Source organism: Panulirus ornatus, chromosome 28, assembly GCF_036320965.1.
Source record: "Panulirus ornatus isolate Po-2019 chromosome 28, ASM3632096v1, whole genome shotgun sequence".
Classification (NCBI taxonomy): Eukaryota; Metazoa; Arthropoda; class Malacostraca; order Decapoda; family Palinuridae; genus Panulirus; species Panulirus ornatus.
Window position 1 is genome coordinate 21763369 of NC_092251.1, and position 23799 is coordinate 21787167.

A 23799-nucleotide genomic window follows, 5' to 3' on the forward strand; every position below is an offset into this window, starting at 1 on the left:
CCCACCATCACATGACTACATCATGCACCCACCATCACATGACTACATCATGCACCCACCACCATCACATGACTACATCATGCACCCACCATCACATGACTACATCATGCACCCACCATCACATGACTACATCATGCACCCACCACCACATGACTACATCATGCACCCACCACCATCACATGACTACATTATGCACCCACCACCACATGACTACATCATGCACCCACCATCACATGACTACATCATGCACCCACCATCACATGACTACATCATGCACCCACCACCATCACATGACTACATCATGCACCCACCACCACATGCCTACATCATGCACACACCACCACACAACGCCCTCACCCCCAACCGGGTGGGAGGGGGGGATCACAGGCCAGGCACAGATAACCCACCACATGGAAGATAATAATATGCAACACAAACGTTGATTGGAAACAAGGAATTAACACACAAGAAGAAGATAAGGAGAGGACGAGAGGAGAAAAACATGTGAGGGAAGATGTATGAGGAAGGCCAGAGAGGAGGAGGAAGATGAGGTCATGCAAGAGTATTATGAGGCAGTGATGAGGTCATGCAAGAATGTAAGGCAGTCTTCACGTGATGATGGTGAGAGACAAAGACACAGGTCTGAGCCCCACCGGCAGACACACCTCCCGCTTGCCAACCAACGCAAGTAAACAAATGGTCTGGCTATTCTGGGTGGTACTCCAATGTACTACTATCAATATGTGCTCACTGAAGAATGTCTGGGTAGTACTCTAATGTACTACTATCAATATGTACTCACTGAAGAATGTCTGGGTAGTACTCCAATGTATTAATACCAATATGTGCTCACTGAAGAATGTCTGGGTAGTACTCCAATGTACTACTATCAATATGTGCTCACTGAAGAATGTCTGGGTAGTACTCCAATGTATTAATACCAATATGTGCTCACTGAGGAATGTCTGGGTAGTACTCCAATGTACTACTATCAATATGTGCTCACTGAAGAATGTCTGGGTAGTACTCCAATGTATTAATACCAATATGTGCTCACTGAAGAATGTCTGGGTAGTACTCCAATGTACTACTATCAATATGTGCTCACTGAAGAATGTCTGGGTAGTACTCCAATGTACTAATACCAATATGTGCTCACTGAGGAATGTCCAGCTTTACACATGTTAATGACCCATCATCAACCGGGGACAGAAATAACATACTATAATGAGCCGTCCCCTGTGTTCGTTCCCTCACTGCACCACAGCAACACCGACACACCTTCCCAGCCCAGCAGCCAAGTCTCTGCTGCCACTCGCATGCCTTCACCATCAAGGGAATCTATTTTAACGCCAAGAAAAGGTAGTGTGTGCCAGTTAATCGTGCAATGGGTGGTAAGCTGGCTAGGAAGACTTACCCTCTACACACACACGCGCGCGCGCGCGCCCCCAAACGCACCCGCAACACCACCACGAGTTTGCGTCTGGCGTACAGTCTATGCTTCGTAGTTCCCTCTGCCATCTTAACTGAGCCTGTTGTAGCCTGGTGCCTCCTGAGCTGCAGCAATGGTGGGCTGCACTAAGTCCCAGGCGGCTGAAGTAACGCAAAGCGAGGCAGGGTCATGAGGGCCTGCCACACCAACCTCTCCGTCGTGTCTCGGTCCACAACTCTCGGGTCCCCCGAGATCGCAGGAGTTAGAACGGACCCCGGGAGAGACCACGCACTCAAATGACATGCAGGGAAAATCTTACTAAAATGACCGTGAAATGTATCAGTCTTGATTCTGTTGTTCCAGTCATCTGGGTAGGTCCTGCCCCAGCGTGGACACAACCCCTGAGGGCGTCCCTAGAGATGCCCTCGCCACGGCCGCGAAATCTGCCCTTATTAACGCAGGGTTTGGACGACTACCCTGGTACACCCCATCACTCACACTAGTCTAGCACTTCCTCACACTCTCACCATGCTAGATGACACCACACACACCCCTCACCATGCACTCTCACCATGCAAGATGACACCACACACACACCCACACCCCTCACCATGCACTCTCACCATGCTAGATGACACCACACACACCCCTCACCATGCACTCTCACCATGCAAGATGACACCACACACACACCCACACCCCTCACCATGCACTCTCACCATGCTAGATGACACCACACATACCCTTCACCATGCACTGTCACCATGCTAGATGATACCACACACCCACACCCCTCACCATGCACTGTCACCATGCCAGATGGCACCACACACTCACCCCCTCACCCAGCACTCTCACCATGCCAGATGGCACCACACACATATCCCTCACCATGCCAGATGGCACCACACACACCATCTGTGTGAGGCATCGAGAGGTCATCCATCACCCACATCCGTATGAGGCACCATCGCTTCCTTGTTACGGTAAGTCCTGTTTTCTTCTTGTATCTTAGCCTGTGACTTCAGCATGGGGGTGAGCGGGGTCACAAGGTCAAAAGAGGTCAATGACACGAGGAAGGAAGAAGGGAAAGGGAAACACGATAATACTAAGGCATGACAGTCATCGTTACCAGGAATATAAATAACCATCAGTAATTACAGTAATGGGACGGCAGAAAGGGAAACGTGAGGTGATGTAAGTAAGGAGGAAAGGTAATCTACTAGAATTTAAAAGGATTACCTTTATACCAGACGCTATCAAAAGTTCTCACCAAACTTGTAACGAAGGCAATCACTGGCTCTCGACGTCTCACGGTTCATGTTATCAAGGATTCTCAGCCACGTCCAGGGCCTCACGGAGGACGAACACCACCAGTGTGGGAGGAAAACCACCCGCTCATTTTACGTCATGACTCACAAAAAAAAGAATGGGTGAATCGAGGCGTTTCATACGGCAAGGGAGGGAGGGGCAAGAGGTTCAGTGTATTTTGAAGCAGTATCCCACGTGTCCACCACTACCACACACGCACGAAACCAGTTCAGCAGTTTCGAACCCTGGATCTTTAAATAGTTCATCACATTAATGGCCAATTTTGGTAATGATATATTAGTCTTCCGTGCTTGTTAAATCAACAGAGAATAACCTTGAACTACCGTTACGCTGTGGAATAAGCCTTCCATTCGTAAGTTGCAAGTTCACGAATTTTAGGGGGGAAACTCCCTCCTTCCCTCTATGTACTGTGAGTTACACGAAGTATGATGCCCAGGAGTCAAGTCACACTTGGGGAGACCTTATGGCCTTGCGGGTGGAGGGGGTATACGTCGCTGTGTTGTTACATCCCAAGAGAGAGAGAGAGAGAGAGAGAGAGAGAGAGAGAGAGAGAGAGAGAGAGAGAGAGAGAGAGAGAGAGAGAGAGAAGAATGGGGGGGCGGGGTAAGAGAGGGAGGGTCTGGTCTAGCTTCTGGCCCATACAGTTGACCTAACAAACCGTGGCACACCGGCCGCTTTGTTTACGCACACACACACCACACCACCTCCCGTCCTTACTGGCTTGACGCATCCTCACCCTACCTCCCACACCCTTAGCCTGCCTCCCTCCCTCCCACACCCTTAGCATGCCTCTCTCCCTCCCACACCCTTAGCATGCCTCTCTCCCTCCCAAACCCTCAGCCTGCTCCCCTCCCACACCCTCAGCCTGTCTCCCTCCCTACCACAACCTCAGCCTCCTTCCCCTCCACACCCTCAGCCTCCTTCCCCTCCACACCCTCAGCCTGCCTCCCTCCCTCCCACACCCCAAGCCTGCCTCCCTCTCACACCCCCAGCCTGCCTCCCTCCAACACCCCCAGCCTGCCTCCCTCCCTCCCACACCCCCAGCCTGCCTCCCTCCCTCCCACACCCCCAGCCTGCCTCCCTCCCTCCCACACCCCCAGCATGCCTCCATCCCTCCCACACCCCCAGCCTACCTCCCTCCAACACCCTCAGCCAGCCTCCCTCCCACACCCTCAGCCTGCCTCCCTCCCACACCCTCAGCCTGCCTCCCTCCCTCCCACACCCTCAGCCTCCTTCCCCTCCACACCCTCAGCCTGCCTCCCTCCCTCCCACACCCCTAGCCTGCCTCCCTGTCACACCCCCAGCCTGCCTCCCTCCAACACTCCAGCCTGCCTCCCTCCCACACCCCCAGCCCGCCTCTCTCCCTCCAACACCCCCAGCCTGCCTCCCAACACTCACACACACCACCTCCCTCCCTCTCCCTAGCACCCAGCAGCTTCACCCTCTCCCTAGCCCTAGCACGACTACCTTCCCCTTTTCCCAGCAGCACCACCTTCCACTGGCCCCAGCAGGACCACCTTACCCTAGCCCCAGCAGGTCCACCTTCCCCTAGCCCCAGCAGGACGACCTCCACCTAGCCCCAAACTGGACCACCTTCCCCTGGCCCCTAGCAGGACCACCTTCCTCTGGCCCCAGCAGGACCACCTTCCCCTAACCACCAAGATGACCACCTTCCTCTGGCCACAACAGACCACGTAACAAGTCCTGGGTCACACACACACAAACACACACACAGATCCCCACGGCAAACGGCCCACAATCTCTCCTGTCAACGCGTCAAGTGGCCGAGGGCGGGAGACACACTACGAGAGAGAGAGAGAGAGAGAGAGAGAGAGAGAGAGAGAGAGAGAGAGAGAGAGAGAGAGAGAGAGAGAGAGAGAGAGAGAGTTACATGGATACATACACAGACCACACACAACCAAGGTGCCACGAGGTGGTCTGGCCTTAAAAGAAAAGAAAAAATATTTCCCTTATAAGCAGTAGAAGTGGAGGGGATAGCAACGTAATGAGAGATGAAGACACACATAACTACCTATGTGTTATGGACAGTTTTACACTGGAGTTGTACAGTCTTCTAACCTTCTATGTACGTACCGTGTTGGTCCCCCTTTGTGTACACACACATCCCAGCCTAAGCCAGGTGCCCCCATTCATCTACCAACCCCCGAAGAGAGGATGAACACATAGGACTGACACTGGGGCCGAGGGCCTCGCCCGGGGGATTCGAACCCGAACGGATCCCGACTCAAGAGCGTGCCCAAGGCTAACCAATGGTCAACAAAGTATGTGTGTGTGTGTGTGTGTGTGTGTGTGTGTGTGTGTGTGTGTGTGTGTGCGTATACACTCACCGGTTGTTAGAGCAGGACGCAACAACAGTAGTTGCTGGTGTCCTTCTTGCCAGGGTTAACGTTCATCTCGCGGACGATCTCTGCGAAGACCTCGTTCACGTTGTACCTGTTCTTGGCCGAGGCTTCGATGAACGGACAGCCCCACATGTGGGCCAGAGCCAGCCCGTCCGCTGTCACCACCTCCCGCTGGTGCTCCAGGTCCACCTGTCACGACACATAACATCATCAGCTTTACTACCTCACCAACATCATCAGCTTACACTGTACATCTTTACTACCTCAACATCATCATCAGCTTAGACTACATCTTATCTTTGCTAACTCAACATACACCGTACAATATCCTACCTTTACTACCACAACATACACTGTACAACATCTTTACCACCTCAACATACACTGTACATCTTTACCACCACAACATACACTGTACAACATCTTTACCACCTCAACATCCACTGTACAACATCTTTACCACCTCAACATCCACTTTAGAACATCAAATCTTCATTACCTCACTCTACAGCAACCACTTTACATAATATTTTTGCTCCACATGATCCACTTCAATCATCTTTACTACCTCACTCGACAAGACACATTTTAAATGATATCTTTACTACCTTAGTCCACAACATCCACTTTACAACAAATATTGGCTGCAACATTCATTTACAACATCATTCTTTACTACCTCAAAGCAAAACATTCACCTTATATCGTTGCTACATCACTCCACAACATCCACTTAATATATCATCACATCTTTAATACCTCACTTCATAACAACCACCTAATATACCATATCTCTATCGCCTAACTTTACAACCTCCACTTAAAATACCATATCTCTATCACATCACTTCACAATCTCCACTTAATATACCATATCTCTATCACCTCACTTCACAACCTCCACTTAATATACCATCTCTTTATCACCTCACTTCACAACCTCCACTTAATATACCATATCTCTATCACCTCACTTCACAACCTCCACTTAATATACCATCTCTTTAGCACCTAACTTCACAACCTCCACTTAATATACCATATCTTTATCACCTCACTTCACAACTCCACTTAATATACCATATCTCTATCACATCACTTCACAACCTCCACTTAAAATACCATATCTCTATCACATCACTTCACAACCTCCACTTAATATACCATCTCTTTAGCACCTAACTTCACAACCTCCACTTAATATACCATATCTCTATCACCTCACTTCACAACTCCACTTAATATACCATATCTCTATCACATCACTTCACAACCTCCACTTAATATACCATCTCTTTAGCACCTAACTTCACAACCTCCACTTAATATACCATCTCTTTAGCACCTAACTTCACAACCTCCACTTAATATACCATATCTCTATCACCTCACTTCACAACTCCACTTAATATACCATATCTCTATCACCTCACTTCACAACCTCCACTTAATATACCATATCTCTATCGCCTAACTTTACAACCTCCACTTAATATACCATATCTCTATCACCTCACTTCACAACCTCCACTTAATATACCATCTCTTTAGCACCTAACTTCACAACCTCCACTTAAAATACCATATCTCTATCACCTCACTTCACAACTCCACTTAATATACCATATCTCTATCACCTCACTTCACAACTCCACTTAATATACCATATCTCTATCACCTCACTTCACAACCTCCACTTAATATACCATCTCTTTAGCACCTAACTTCACAACCTCCACTTAAAATACCATATCTCTATCACATCACTTCACAACCTCCACTTAATATACCATATCTCTATCGCCTAACTTTACAACCTCCACTTAAAATACCATATCTCTATCGCCTAACTTTACAACCTCCACTTAATATACCATCTCTTTAGCACCTAACTTCACAACCTCCACTTAATATACCATATCTCTATCACCTCACTTCACAACTCCACTTAATATACCATATCTCTATCGCCTAACTTTACAACCTCCACTTAAAATACCATATCTCTATCACATCACTTCACAACCTCCACTTAATATACCATATCTCTATCGCCTAACTTTACAACCTCCACTTAAAATACCATATCTCTATCACATCACTTCACAACCTCCACTTAATATACCATCTCTTTAGCACCTAACTTCACAACCTCCACTTAATATACCATCTCTTTAGCACCTAACTTCACAACCTCCACTTAATATACCATATCTCTATCACCTCACTTCACAACCTCCACTTAATATACCATATCTCTATCGCCTAACTTTACAACCTCCACTTAATATACCATATCTCTATCACCTCACTTCACAACTCCACTTAATATACCATATCTCTATCACCTCACTTCACAACTCCACTTAATATACCATATCTCTATCGCCTAACTTTACAACCTCCACTTAATATACCATATCTCTATCGCCTAACTTTACAACCTCCACTTAATATACCATATCTCTATCACATCACTTCACAACCTCCACTTAATATACCATCTCTTTAGCACCTAACTTCACAACCTCCACTTAATATACCATATCTCTATCACATCACTTCACAACCTCCACTTAATATACCATCTCTTTAGCACCTAACTTCACAACCTCCACTTAATAGTGGGTCACCACAACAAGGACATCTGGGGCTCTGATAAATCAGGTATAACACAGGAGGGGAGGTGTCATTCACACTTGCCCCAGTGTGTGTCGCTACAAGGGATACGACAGATATAATGGCCAATTCAAACTTTAATTTTTTTCACATGTTAATACGGGGAACTGAATGCCCTAACCAAGTACTTAATTCATTCACCAGCCCCTAGGGGAGGATGAACAGCTGGGTGGACTGTGGATCTCCTGCCTCTCCCAGGATTCGAACCCATGCGGGTTACACCCCCCGGGCGGGCCGTAAATGCGTCACGGCCAGTAACGCCAACCGTTACAGTTCTGCCACGTGACAGCGATAACAAGTTCCAGAACCCATCTATACCAACGCCAGTATCATGGAACACCACACCTCTCTGTCTGCTGACAACACACAAACCTCGAAACGCTGTCGACCGAGCCAGGGAATGATGCCTCACATGATGGCAACAAGCAACACTAACAAGTGCAGCGGAGCGTGTTGCCACATCTTACTGGACACATTGTGATTCGTGAGACTTCCTGGGAGCAGCTGAGTTATCATCATCATATGGCAGAGATATTCTCCTTCTGACAACGACCCACAGGACCAACCACAAGACAATAACATCGCCCACCTACAACACAAGACCAACTGACTTGCAACATCTCCCTCGCCGCAACACTGGAGTAGGCCTGACAGGGGAGTGGAGTGGGGTGTACTCCCTCCCAACAGGCCCAGGCTGGGCTCAGCATGGTGGGTTGGGTCGCTGGTCGACTAAGCTGTTGGAAGCCACAGACCACCTGGCCCACGTGGCCCCCCCACACACAGCCTGGCGGGCCTGATGCGCTTTGTACATACTCGTCCTGGTAGAAGGGGAAAGCCTGCATACAACCCCAGGAGAAGTGCCCACCGCGTGTGGCTGACTCGTCTTCAACATCACCCATGACAAACTAGACACAGCTGGACTACCCAGCGTCGACCACTCCTCCAAGAGAACACAATATCAACCACGATTCCCTCCACCAGTGCTTCACGGGACGACCTCAGGTGCTTCCATGCACGCCACAGATACATCCAGAGAGAGAGAGGGAGAGAGAGAGAGAGAGAGAGAGACAGGGGAAGAAGGTGAGCTCGTAACTCCTCGTCCCTCGTGGGAAGGAGTTACGTTCTGTCACTCTCTCCCCAGCCGAGGGAAAGCATGTGAAGTACAACCAAAAATATCAAGGAATACTTGGAAACGTTTCATGAAAACCACCAAAATGCATGAGAGCGGAGCAAGTAAAATAAACCAATAGATTTTTCTATGCAAAGACTAACAAACATTACATGTACTCCTGCCTGTGTTAAATACATACAAACACATTCACACATAAACCACAGATGACAACTACATATCCATAATTTGTCATAAAGAAGAAATGTTCAGCCTAAAATGACCTGATACACATACTTGAGACGGACGAAGGAACTGAAAGTCTTCCTAAACTGCACAACTAAAGCTCCGCCGGACATACAACGAAGGAATCAGCTGTAATAAGACTTCGAGGAAGCCACTTGGCGACACGTGTGGTGCTGAGCGACCATACCCTCATATCAAAGACTGGGGACACGTTCAGGTCGCTGCTCAGCGGTCGTCCATACCACACTCTCTAGTGTTCTACTCCTTCTGTGATGTGATACCCAGTGCACCGCAAACAGCTCCCTGTCTGGTCATTCCTGTAACTCTGACTACAATTCCATGTGCTGAATTACCCGGTAGCCTCAGTGGCGTGTATTGTGATGTAGAGAATCATGACGATATTTGTGAGTCCAGCTGCTTTCGCTCTCTGCTAAGAGCCAACTCAAAACACATTCTACATAGTTAGCTACCATCTGTGCAGCTGCTTCTCTGAGCTACATTCTACATAGCTACTTTCTGTGCATCTGTTTCTCTGTACCACATCATCAGATTCCCGGCTACATTGCCACCTAGTGTGTGGTAGGCTGAGATTGCCACCTAGTGTGAGGTAGGCTGAGATTGCCACCTAGTGTGAGGTAGGCTGAGATTGCCACCTAGTGTGAGGTAGGCTGAGATTGCCACCTAGTGTGAGGTAGGCTGAGATTGCCAGGTGAGGTTATACCTGGAGCCAGATTCCCAAAGTTATCAAGACGGTAACCTGCGCCCCTGTACTGCCTTGTGACCACTGGAACTGACCTCTACAACGTAAGTAGGACCACTGGAACTGACCTCTACAACGTAAGTAGGACCACTGGAACTGACCTCTACAACGTAAGCAGGACCACTGGAACTGACCTCTACAACGTAAGTAGGACCACTGGAACTGACCTCTACAACGTAAGTAGGACCACTGGAACTGAACCTCTACAACGTAAGTAGGACCACTGGAACTGACCTCTACAACGTAAGCAGGACCACTGGAACTGACCTCTACAACGTAAGTAGGACCACTGGAACTGACCTCTACAACGTAAGTAGGACCACTGGAACTGACCTCTACAACGTAAGTAGGACCACTGGAACTGACCTCTACAACGTAAGTAGGACCACTGGAACTGACCTCTACAACGTAAGTAGGACCACTGGAACTGACCTCTACAGCGCAAGCAGGACCACTGGAACTGACCTCTACAACGTAAGCAGGACCACTGGAACTGACCTCTACAACGTAAGCGAGACCACTGGAACTGACCTCTACACGTAAGTAGGACCACTGGAACTGACCTCTACAACGTAAGTAGGACCACTGGAACTGACCTCTACACGTAAGTAGGACCACTGGAACTGACCTCTACACGTAAGTAGGACCACTGGAACTGACCTCTACAACGTAAGCAGGACCACTGGAACTGACCTCTACAACGTAAGTAGGACCACTGGAACTGACCTCTACAACGTAAGTAGGACCACTGGAACTGACCTCTACAACGTAAGCAGGACCACTGGAACTGACCTCTACACGTAAGTAGGACCACTGGAACTGACCTCTACAACGTAAGTAGGACCACTGGAACTGACCTCTACAACGTAAGTAGGACCACTGGAACTGACCTCTACAACGTAAGTAGGACCACTGGAACTGACCTCTACAACGTAAGCGAGACCACTGGAACTGACCTCTACAGCGCAAGCAGGACCACTGGAACTGACCTCTACAACGTAAGCAGGACCACTGGAACTGACCTCTACACGTAAGTAGGACCACTGGAACTGACCTCTACAACGTAAGTAGGACCACTGGAACTGACCTCTACAGCGCAAGCAGGACCACTGGAACTGACCTCTACAACGTAAGCAGGACCACTGGAACTGACCTCTACAACGTAAGTAGGACCACTGGAACTGACCTCTACAGCGCAAGCAGGACCACTGGAACTGACCTCTACAACGTAAGTAGGACCACTGGAACTGACCTCTACAACGTAAGCAGGACCACTGGAACTGACCTCTACAACGTAAGTAGGACCACTGGAACTGACCTCTACAACGTAAGTAGGACCACTGGAACTGACCTCTACACGTAAGTAGGACCACTGGAACTGACCTCTACAACGTAAGTAGGACCACTGGAACTGACCTCTACAACGTAAGCAGGACCACTGGAACTGACCTCTACAACGTAAGTAGGACCACTGGAACTGACCTCTACAACGTAAGTAGGACCACTGGAACTGACCTCTACAACGTAAGTAGGACCACTGGAACTGACCTCTACAACGTAAGTAGGACCACTGGAACTGACCTCTACAACGTAAGCAGGACCACTGGAACTGACCTCTACACGTAAGTAGGACCACTGGAACTGACCTCTACAACGTAAGTAGGACCACTGGAACTGACCTCTACAACGTAAGTAGGACCACTGGAACTGACCTCTACAACGTAAGTAGGACCACTGGAACTGACCTCTACAACGTAAGCGAGACCACTGGAACTGACCTCTACAGCGCAAGCAGGACCACTGGAACTGACCTCTACAACGTAAGCGAGACCACTGGAACTGACCTCTACAACGTAAGTAGGACCACTGGAACTGACCTCTACAACGTAAGTAGGACCACTGGAACTGACCTCTACACGTAAGTAGGACCACTGGAACTGACCTCTACAGCGCAAGCAGGACCACTGGAACTGACCTCTACAACGTAAGTAGGACCACTGGAACTGACCTCTACAACGTAAGCAGGACCACTGGAACTGACCTCTACAACGTAAGTAGGACCACTGGAACTGACCTCTACAACGTAAGCGAGACCACTGGAACTGACCTCTACAACGTAAGACCACTGGAACTGACCTCTACAACGTAAGTAGGACCACTGGAACTGACCTCTACAACGTAAGTAGGACCACTGGAACTGACCTCTACAACGTAAGTAGGACCACTGGAACTGACCTCTACAACGTAAGTAGGACCACTGGAACTGACCTCTACAACGTAAGTAGGACCACTGGAACTGACCTCTACAGCGCAAGCAGGACCACTGGAACTGACCTCTACAACGTAAGTAGGACCACTGGAACTGACCTCTACAACGTAAGCAGGACCACTGGAACTGACCTCTACAACGTAAGTAGGACCACTGGAACTGACCTCTACAACGTAAGTAGGACCACTGGAACTGACCTCTACAACGTAAGCAGGACCACTGGAACTGACCTCTACACGTAAGTAGGACCACTGGAATGACCTCTACAACGTAAGTAGGACCACTGGAACTGACCTCTACAACGTAAGTAGGACCACTGGAACTGACCTCTACAGCGCAAGCAGGACCACTGGAACTGACCTCTACAACGTAAGTAGGACCACTGGAACTGACCTCTACAACGTAAGTAGGACCACTGGAACTGACCTCTACAACGTAAGTAGGACCACTGGAACTGACCTCTACAACGTAAGTAGGACCACTGGAACTGACCTCTACAACGTAAGCAGGACCACTGGAACTGACCTCTACAACGTAAGCAGGACCACTGGAACTGACCTCTACAACGTAAGTAGGACCACTGGAACTGACCTCTACAACGTAAGCAGGACCACTGGAACTGACCTCTACAACGTAAGCAGGACCACTGGAACTGACCTCTACAACGTAAGCAGGACCACTGGAACTGACCTCTACAACGTAAGTAGGACCACTGGAACTGACCTCTACAACGTAAGCAGGACCACTGGAACTGACCTCTACAACGTAAGCAGGACCACTGGAACTGACCTCTACAACGTAAGTAGGACCACTGGAACTGACCTCTACAACGTAAGTAGGACCACTGGAACTGACCTCTACAACGTAAGTAGGACCACTGGAACTGACCTCTACAACGTAAGTAGGACCACTGGAACTGACCTCTACAACGTAAGTAGGACCACTGGAACTGACCTCTACAACGTAAGCAGGACCACTGGAACTGACCTCTACAACGTAAGTAGGACCACTGGAACTGACCTCTACAACGTAAGTAGGACCACTGGAACTGACCTCTACAACGTAAGCGAGACCACTGGAACTGACCTCTACAACGTAAGTAGGACCACTGGAACTGACCTCTACAGCGCAAGCAGGACCACTGGAACTGACCTCTACAACGTAAGTAGGACCACTGGAACTGACCTCTACAACGTAAGCAGGACCACTGGAACTGACCTCTATGGGTCTATCCCTATCGAATATCTGTTCTTTAATTAGTCTTCCTCATTCTCCTTATATCCATCTGTCATATTCCCCATATTTCCCACACTTTACTCTCTCTCTCTCTCTCTCTCTCTCTGTTCCCGTGTTTCCTTTGACCTCCTCAACCTCAGTGCGTGTTCTGGAGGCGTGAATGGTGGTCATGTGCAACCAGTCTCCAGTTCTCATGGATAGATGGTCATTTCTCTGTGAGATTTTCTCACGGGTACGCGAGATGTTTCCTTCACATCACGATGTACCTCCCGCCCGCCTGTCTGTCTGTCTGTCTGTGGACAGGAGAACACAGCCTCAGCGTCGGCTGTTGTTGTCAGGTCTTCACAGCCTCTTCTAACGTCGGTGACGTCGGTGTGAGACATCTCTGCACGATCTCCGGCACCTTCTTCAGGTCCGTAGTATCCGACCTGACACCTTTCTGGATGAGGCAACAGTTGCTCTGTTATGTGCGATCAAGGTCAGGTCGTCAAGCCATTGTTAAGCCCGAGGTCTACCTTATTACTGACTCGTGTTATAATGGTGTCTGCACCTTTTGCTTTCTATGTTAGCTGAGACGGAACGGCCAATTAAGGCCCTAATCAAGGCCGTCCCATTAACGGCATATATATATATATATATATATATATATATATATTATATATATATATATATATATATATATACATATATATATATATATATATATATATATATATATATATATATATATATATATATATATATATTATCGACCTACCCCTAGGGTTGGATGAACGGCTTGGTTGAATGTGGACCGACTGTTGCAACCAGCGCTCGGCCCTGGGCGACCCATGAATGCGTCGTCACGGTTAGGAACGCTGACCGCTACACCACGGAGGTACTGTTCCTGAATTCTTCACTTCCCAGACAAACGAAGAAGTTGATAGTTTTCACCAGTACAAAACAGGTGAGGGTGTTATCATCAGAGAACCACTGGTTATTGTCTGACGTTTCTCACTGCCCTACTGCAGGTAAGACATCACTCCATATCAAGGTTATCATATGGAAAGCACGGTAGGACACTGAGGGTCGTGACTGCGGCCAAGTTAGATATGAGAATGAAAAAAAAAACCAGTAGAGGTTTAAATTCACTTGGGAGCTGAGCTCTCTTCCATGGAGACACTGGATATTACCACTTAATTATAATCATTTCCTTTTTTTTACCCTGAAGGCTCCGCTCACTGACAAGAGTCCACATCAAGGCCGGGCCTTAATTGAAATATAGAGAGGATTATGAAAGGGAAAAAGAAGAGACAAGGGAAAGTATTTACGAATTTTGGAGGAGAAAATTTTGTCTTCTAAAATGTGCGGCAGGTCATGATATTAGGAAAGACATAAGAGGGTAGAGTTCCAAAGCTTCAACTTGTAGGGAAAGAAACAGCTATCAAAACGGCCCACCCTTGAGTTGCCAACTGCCACACAGTAATCATGTGATGCTGCAGTTTGGCGGGTGCTGCGTGGTCTAGCTAGTGGTGGGGGCACACAAGCAGCCAGCTCTCGGGAGTAAAAACCAAAGTAATACCTATAAAAGATGGTATTTACACCATAATTCATAAAAGGAAAACAAGTCTTTCTTCACATAACCTTCTACCACATCTAACCTAGGTAACTAAAGCGATAGCCATAAACTGTGCAATGAAGGATGTATCTGGGGCTACAGACACTACTGCCCACCCGAACAAGCTACACAAGGCTTCAGTACGGTTAATATCATGCATGACTGACGAGCTTTGTACATGCATGGGAAAATGGTTCGTGGATGTGTGTCATGACTAGCAAGCCACAACGACGCGAGGACGCATGCGACCCAGGGATGGTGCTGGTTGCCCCCGTGACGTTGCTACAGTCCGGACCAGTAGATGGGACGGTCCTTATCAGAGCAGTAGGGACCCTCGCCCGCTGTGGGGTCCCACCCGGCGATAAACTGTACCAACTTGGGGTCCCTCGGCTCCTAAACATCAGGTCGCCCCAACCTGACCTAAAGGGTAAAGGTTCCCAGGTGGCAAATCCTGGCAGGGGATTTACGTGAGGTGGAAGCCTGGTGTGGAGGGATTTCCACCCGTCCTCTACGTACATCCACACCCGACACGTGACGCCACCACCATACTGGGCATAGTCACCCTTACTGGATCAGTGTGACGGTATCCTACAGGTCGGGAGGCAGCCAGGGATAAATACAGTCTTACACAACATCTCTCACGACAGGAAACTCCATCTCCACAGAGCGGCCGTGTTAACTCACTCCTTAAAAGGTCATTCCACTACCCTGCTATGTTATGACACCGAAGAGACACTACTTGAAGGTCAATACCGTGCCATGTTATGTCACTGGGCCGATACATCAAGGGTCATTATACCGTGCTATGTTAAGCCAGTGGACGACCATATCAAATGCCACTAACCGGTGCCATGTTAAGCCAGTAGACTGGCACATTATAGGTCACAACCGGTGCCATGCTAGGGCACTGGCCCGACCCATTAAAGGCCACGTATAGTGGCCGTGCTAAATACATTGGCTGGACTGATGAAGGGCTTCCTACACCATTCTGCAGCGCCTCGGGTGAACCACGGTACAACCATGAAAACCACAGCTCATGCCCGCCCCCCTCACTGTACGCACAACCCGACGGAGGCAGTGACGGGCGGCTGCAGGCCTCGGCGACACACGCTTGACGGACAGACGGACGGACGACGAGCAAGGGCCACTCTCGACGGACGGATGATGTATGAAGACATCCTTGACAGACACACGACTGATATGTCGGGACAGAGGGCCTGACAAGCGGCTTAATGTGCGCGGGCACGCCTGACGGCCGGCTGCTGTATGTGTGGAGAAATGCGCGTCGGATGAGAGGATACACGGAGGACGGGTGACCAGATATGAGAGGATGAGCATCTACTGACGGATGCTTGACGTATGACGGATGACCAATGAAAGAAAACGAACACATGAAGGGCTCTTGATGGCTGTTTCATTCAAGAGGTTCCGACCACTGAGGTAGGAGACTTTAAGGTCTTAATTACGCAAACTCAAGCAGGTTTCGAACCACCTTATTCTGATGCTATACTGAAGGGTACTGTTAGATGAGGAGGGAGAGAAGAAAAACCTCAGCTTTCTCCATTTCAAACTTAAAATCTGAGAGTTCAACAGTACACTAGCTTTATAATCTACTCCAAAGATTCTTAAGGGGGGAGTCACACACCTGAGTCACCTTAATCATATCTTTACCTATCACAGGTTTTGGTCTTTATGGGTCTGACTGGACATACGAACAACACAGATCACTACACAAAGGTGTCACGATGGAAGGAACCCCAACACTCGTGGACGAGTCTATACCATACTACCTCTACATTCAAAAGGCGAAATATGCACAGAGAGAACGCCATGAACACCTAGCGGGAGGCGGCCCGAAACTCCTCAGCACCTTGCCTGCAACCATCAGAGACACTACTAGTAGCGTGGAGGCACCTGAGAAAGCTGTGGACGAGTACTTACAAAGTGTGGTACGACAACATGGGCATGCGGGCCGCGTCACACAACAGCTGGGTGCGAGCAACGACCCAGACTGGGTCCAGGCCCTGGCTGTGAGTGTAATGGGGCCAGGACGACGATAACTCCAAGATAAGGTAGAGTTACGTGAGGTTAAATTTCACTATGAGAACTTTAGGTACAGTACGATCAGTAGTTTATAACCGTTCAGTGTCCACCACTGGAACACAAGTACTGAATCTCTGTTATATCTAAGCCTTTTACCCAAGTTCGTCCGAGAGTACTTCAGACCTCCACTGTGCAAACATCTGGGTGACTAGACTGCTTTTGATTTCTGCCGCTATCAGCGGCTACTTTACTGTGCACCGCATGCTCATCCTGTGAGCGGCAGTGCAAATGGAGTGCAGAGGTCACAAGGGGTCTTTGTCAGACCCGAGTAGAATAATCATGAGTTAAAAGTGTTACAAAGTTGATTCGTCATCGTAAAATAATCGTTGAGCCTTCTATATCTTAAGTCCATCGCCTGAAGGCAAAAAAAAATGAACACATGTTCATTAACAATAAAGTATGTGTCATCTCTTGCTGATGTTTACGCCTCTCCCTAAAAGGATCTAATTTGTTTTCACGGTCTCAGACATATAGTGTTCACGTCTGTATCCCCACACCTCTGATGACAACCTTTACAAATCACATGATTAACATCTCCACATCGGCCAAAGCGCCAACAGGACCCACAGCCCAGCCTGAGTCTGGCAATGACAATATCATGTAGTCTGGTGATCTCCTTCCTCTCGCCACACACACACACACATTTTACCTGACACACTTCTCTCTCTCTCTCTCTCTCTCTCTCTCTCTCTCTCTCTCTCTCTCTCTCTCTCTCTCTCTCTCTCTCCCCTGGTGGAAAATGTTTCTGCTGTTGTCTAATGGCACACTCGTCTATGTGCTTCAAACGAGGTCTGTCGGTTCGTTCCTCATTACAGTTTTGAGGCTTCTAATTGACTACCAAACGTTGTTTTCGACAGCTTCTTTACTGAACGCGAGTCTGCCTGAAGCCTGAGGCGGAAAAATCCCGTTTTCATGACCCGGTCACAAACGAGACTTCGCAACACACTCGATCACACGCCAACCCACAGTTATACTTATGACACCTTTTACTGTGACATCATAAAGGATGAAGTACGCACGACGCACTGAAGTCTCCGCTCGCCCACATACAAACGTACTCACATACCAGCAGCAAGTGGTGAGGGGAAGGAAACCTCCCTCGAGAAAATTACAGACGCCATATAACTGGATTATAATGACAGGACCCGGTCCATGGAGATCAATATCGTAATGGCACACACTCCCTCTTTAACCATCATCAGAGTAGCTGTCGGTACAACACAAGCAGCACCACCATCACCACTACCTAGAGCAGTTCTCCCTTAAGCGTACACACCAACTTGAGCAAAAGTTTAGCAAAACACACACACACACACACACACACACACACACACACACACACACACACAACACACCTGTTACTAGCAAATCAACACCCTCACACACACGTCATGGGAACCTTCCTTCATCCCCACACCAACACTCCTTCGTCCCGTAAAAAGAATTCCTTCACAAACGTAGTCCTATATAATAATACCATCAAGGTTGAGGGAAGATAAATACAACGAACAACACTGGTGGCTGAACCCACCATCGAACATGAGTAACATTAGTATGGAAGACTCGTGTATGGGGAACACTTCACCCCTCACCTCACACCGGGGGGGTTAAGACCTCCTACCCCTGTCCCAGCCATCACCACCTGAGGTCGGGGTAGCAGCGGGGTGAGGGGAGAGAGCTGCTGGAAGCGGGGTGAGGAGGGAGGGAGGGAACACGTAAGAAGAATAGCAGGACACGAGACAGTGTCTGAGGGAGGTGGTGCTCTACTGTCACAAGGACACTCAACCAACACAAGAATATGTTCGATATCCTCAACCCGGCCTCCCTTACAATGGCTCTCTCTCTCCCTGGGCTCTGTTTGCAGCCCAGGCTACACTTGCTACTCTGACCTGTCGTGCTGTTTGTGCACGCAGCCTGTAGGATGACGTGAGCATTTAAGTCCCGGCTGGTCGAAATACACTGTCGCTACTACTGGAGCGTTCAACATTTTTTTTTCTCATACTTCCATAACAGCTGTGAGCGTTCTCGAACGCTCTACCAAGACAGCGTTCGATGTTGTGTGGCCCATCCTAACACCAACACGACACCTGACCTCTCGTGGTAGCAGTGTACATCCCCGTGATCATCTCTAGTCACACTTTTGAAACACATAAAGCACCTCAGCTCGGCAGCTGTTTCTTCACAAATAAAGACCACATCACAATTTCCCTGGCAGTCTCTGGTCAATCAACACTACCCCAATCACTCAGTCCTTAACAGATCACCATTTACCCCGCAGCCACCTGACCACCGCCATAAACAGACAGATATAATTGGTTAAGGGACTCTGGATTAATACTGTCGGAAAGTTTTCCACCTCCAACATCGGCGCGTTACATGTCACGGCCGTGATTACGTGCTGGCTCTGAGAATGCTTCACAGAAGTCCCTCTAACACAGCCTACTCGTATTCAACCTCCCCTCGGCTGCAGAGCCTCCTCTCCCCTAAACAGGACCTGGATCAATGCAGTTCCTAGTACCACGTGTCTCAGCATCCCCCAGCCTCCGCTCCCTCGTCCCGCATAACACCTATTAGTCATCGAGAGGTGTAGTAGCAGCTGTGATAAGCCAGGCCATTATCGGCCGGCGACCCGTAACCACTCGAGTACCCTCCACACTGCGGCTGATCGAGTTCATCTCGTCACTACCCGTGACGCAAGGAGTACCAGTTCTCCCCACTGGGCCAGCCAGCCACAGCCTAACATGCCCACTGGCTGTGAAATGGACACAGAAAATGGTGAAATCTTTCGAGACCCGAAACTTTTTTCAGTTCCCCATCTTCAGTGAGGTATTACAAACTTTACAGACCCCACTTCAGTGGAGATCTTGCAAAACTCCTTTGGCAAAAATCTGTAACAAGTTAGCTGTATTGTGGAGGGGACATGGGGCTTACCTGAAACAGCGAGGATGATCAGAGGGGCCGAATCAGCGAGCTCAGAGGTATGATAACTGGCACAAGCAACGTAAGGCACACACGTTACGTGTAGATACATATACGAGAAGACCCTACTGTATGAGGAACTGACCAACTCAACACAGTAAAGGTAAAAAAGAAATTCCTTTCCTCAAGTAAATCACAAAACTTTTGGGTTATTTGAAAAATTTTGGGAGATGTTGGCGTCTTAGGAAGTCTTGCGAAAGGTCTGATAAAAACTTTCTCAGCAGACTTCACTCCTCTCTCTCTCTCTCTCTCTCTCTCTCTCTCTCTCTCTCTCTCTCTCTCTCTCTCCAACTTCCACAACTTTAGCACCATCTCTGGGGCAGGAGGACGGCCGCACACCGTCTCTCTCTCTCTCTCTCTCTCTCTCTCTCTCTCTCTCTCTCTCTCTCTCTCTCTCCTGCTGGAGGAGTCATCGAAAACCCCGTCCTCTTCGCTCAAAACACTCAAGAGGCGAGTTAATGTACTGGATACTGGAGGTGGCGCGAGGGGAGACATGGAGGGAGGGAGGGAGGAGGGAGGACTGAGGGAGGGAGGGTGAACAGAGCAGAGGCAGCTGGAGGAATCAGGGAGAGGAGAGGAGGATGTTTAAAATGTCGACAAGGAAGACAAGTGTTGGCCATGAGGTAACCACACACACACCCTTCCTCACACAGCAGCCACCCCTTCCAAACCTTCACGGATGGAGGACAGGTGGAGGCACCAGAAGGGAAAGGATGGAAGGTAACAGGACGGAGATGGAACGGTGGGTAAGCTAAGTGGTACCCAGTACACGGGTGATGACTCCCTCACGCCGGGATATGTCCAGCTTCCATCATCACTACGAGGGTGATGGCCTCCCCTACCGTGACCCAGGGAGGACAAGTCCAGCTTCCGTCACCTGGGAGTCAGACAGAGAGAGGGAGGGGACGGTAAGCAGGGCAGGATGGTAGCCAGAGGGAGACAGAGGTGGGTAGGGTAGTATGATGGAGGCGTGACGGAACACTCACCCCAACACCCCTACCAGAAACGTGCCTCACCCACAACACAGTTTCCTCTCCCTTAGCACCCACCTGCCCTACACACACACACACACACACATAAACACACAAATCACGCCAGTACTATCAGCCAAGATGCCTCTACATATGTAAACACGTCCGTATGTTTAATTACACCAAGTAACCCGTAAATACGTAAATACTTTCCCTTATCTCTTCTTTTTCCCTTCCATAATCCTCTCTATATTTCAATTAAGGCCCGGCCTTGATGTGGACTTTGGTCCGCGACTGGAGCCTCCAACGTAAAGAAAAATATAAAAAAATATAGTGCTCTGAGGGGGAACTATGAGAAGAGGAAGGTAAACGCTAGTTCTACGGTCAACAGAGTCTGGGGTAAATTTAACTGGGGCAGTGAGTGACGGGGGCAGGAAGGTGTGTTGCTGTTCCCAGTAGAGTCAGAAGTGTGTCACACACGAGCGCTAATCGTACGAATTCTAGAATGGTTCATGGTCTGATGTGTGGTCCGTCCTACACCATGATAGAGGAAAAACAATACTAGAATCACTAATGGACGTCTCTGGGGGCTCATATTATTCCCCATTCACCTGGTATACTCTACCCACATCTCACTCTGGAGGCTTGCCTCTACCCCTGGGGCCTCATCTGGGACCTGGCTGCACCCACAGGTCAGGAAAGGTGATTGACCACGCGGCCAGCACGACATGGTGTCGTCCACAGCCTGATCTTCGACCATACTTTAGCAGAACAGACGTAGAACAAGTTCGTGAACGTTTCTACTATCGTTCAAGTGTCTTGAAACTTCTGTTAGTGAGTTTCATACCTCAACAGCTTTTACATGAGAAGTTTTCCTTATTTTCTCACATTCAAAACACCTTTTAAATTTAGAGAAGATATTTACGTTTTCCATCTTACAAGTCAGCTCGCCTCCCATATACCATACCGGTCTACTTCCTTCCATCCAAGGCACGCTGAACCCTCCACAATTTTTGAACCACGGACCATACCTTGCACACCAGAGAATATAATCTGTGTGATCAGCAGTTCCCAATGGTCGTAATCTTCCGCAGTGTTACCGCGGGCAGCGAATGTTTCCTAGACATTGTTTGCACACAACCTGTTAGTCTGGTGAGTATACAAGATGTAAACAAATGCTTCCTCGGTTTTGCTTTTCTCGTCTTGAAGGTTCGCAAAATCCAACCTACCATCATCTTTGAAGAAGCAATGGTTACTCTGCTTGCTTAAATTAAAGGATCTGACATATGCTTAATTTCAATTCGTCTTCTGTGTCACAATGGTGTTTTTCCCCCTTCATCACTTATCAATCCACGTTTCTGTATCCATAACGTAACAAAGAAAACTCATCTCTATGTCCAGCAAGAAACTTCCCATGGCTCACTCGAGAGCTTGACAACCCCCTGACGACAGCCTCTCCGCGTCTTACACGGACAAGAACATTCTGGTATCAACTCACATGATGATCCCAAGCTGTATCCTGCGTCCGACGTACGTGCCACGGACGCTGTGTTGACTTCAGAGTCTCGTATCCACCTTCACAAGCAATCTATCAGGCTGTTAAGCGAGGCTGCGGCCCACGCCGGGACCTGTGTCCTCACCTTAGCCTGGCTGGTCAGGGACACCTGGTAGGTACTCGTAAAAGGAATATGTCCAAGTTTTCCACCCTGGCGGTCCATAAAGTGTCTCAAACTTGCCGGGAGTGCGGCGACAAGCCTCCAGACCCGGATGTTTGCATAGTTGACTTCACTGTATTTACGGCGCCTTCTTTTTAAGAGGCGATTTACCACAGCCTCACATCATCAGAGACAGGATGGGATGCACGGTAGAGAAGCTTAAGACTACACTGGACACGTATCTAAACAGTGTACCAGACCAGCCTGGCAGGCTGTGTTGGCCATGTGGGCCTGCTGGCTGAGGCTCCTAACAGCTCGGTCAACAAACGACCCAACACAACAGGCTGTTTGCGGTACAAGACCCACGAAGACTTCACCAGGTATGGGGAATGGTGCTTTAATATACATTTCGAATCAGGTTTTCAAGGATATTCCGCATGTATATAGCAACACATTTCTCCCATCTGAGCCTGTGGCTACAGTCATAAAGTTTCCAGTACTTGTCATCTCTGAATCAACGAGGGTTGTAAAGGATCAGGTACCCCTTAACTCGACAATTTTCTCCCGACCCAAAATGGTGGAGGTAACACAAAACAGCTCCCCAGTCAGAGCTTATGACATGTTTACGCGATGAAGTCCTTTGGGATCTTCTGCTCTAACAACCCAAGCGGAGCCCATAGGGGTGGGACGTGGGTCGACCAAGCAGCCCTCATGCCCACGTGGTCCTTACAGCCTGGCTGGTCCGGTACATCTTGTAAAATACTTGTCCGGAGCAAACTGAACCTCCTCCAGTGTGTATGCACCCCACGGTGTCTCTGATGCTTGGCAGGCAAGGTGGTGAAGAGTCCTGGCCCAGCCCAGCATGTCTGAGGTGCTCTCTGTCTACGTGCATATCGCACGGATGGATTTCAGAGGCAGTGATCTAGTCCTCCCGTGTGTCGCACCCGGGTGTGAGTTGGGGATATATACCCCTCCCGTCTGCGCTCCAGGGAGCACAGCCTCCGCGATTCTCTGTGCCATCACTGGCTACTGTCCTTTCTTTAACTCGTAAACTTAACTCCAAACATTT

General features: G+C 48.8%; 1 protein-coding gene across 2 annotated transcripts in view; it reads right to left on the minus strand.

Annotated features, from left to right (window-relative positions):
* Window positions 1-23799, minus strand: part of Rap2l (Ras-associated protein 2-like) — a 220582-nt gene that overhangs the window by 49075 nt on the left and 147708 nt on the right. For both annotated transcript variants that reach the window (XM_071678826.1, XM_071678827.1), the window contains exon 3: window positions 5113-5316. In XM_071678826.1, the coding sequence (XP_071534927.1) occupies window positions 5119-5316 (198 nt within the window). In that variant the 3' untranslated portion in view covers window positions 5113-5118. The remainder of the gene's footprint in view (window positions 1-5112; window positions 5317-23799) is intronic.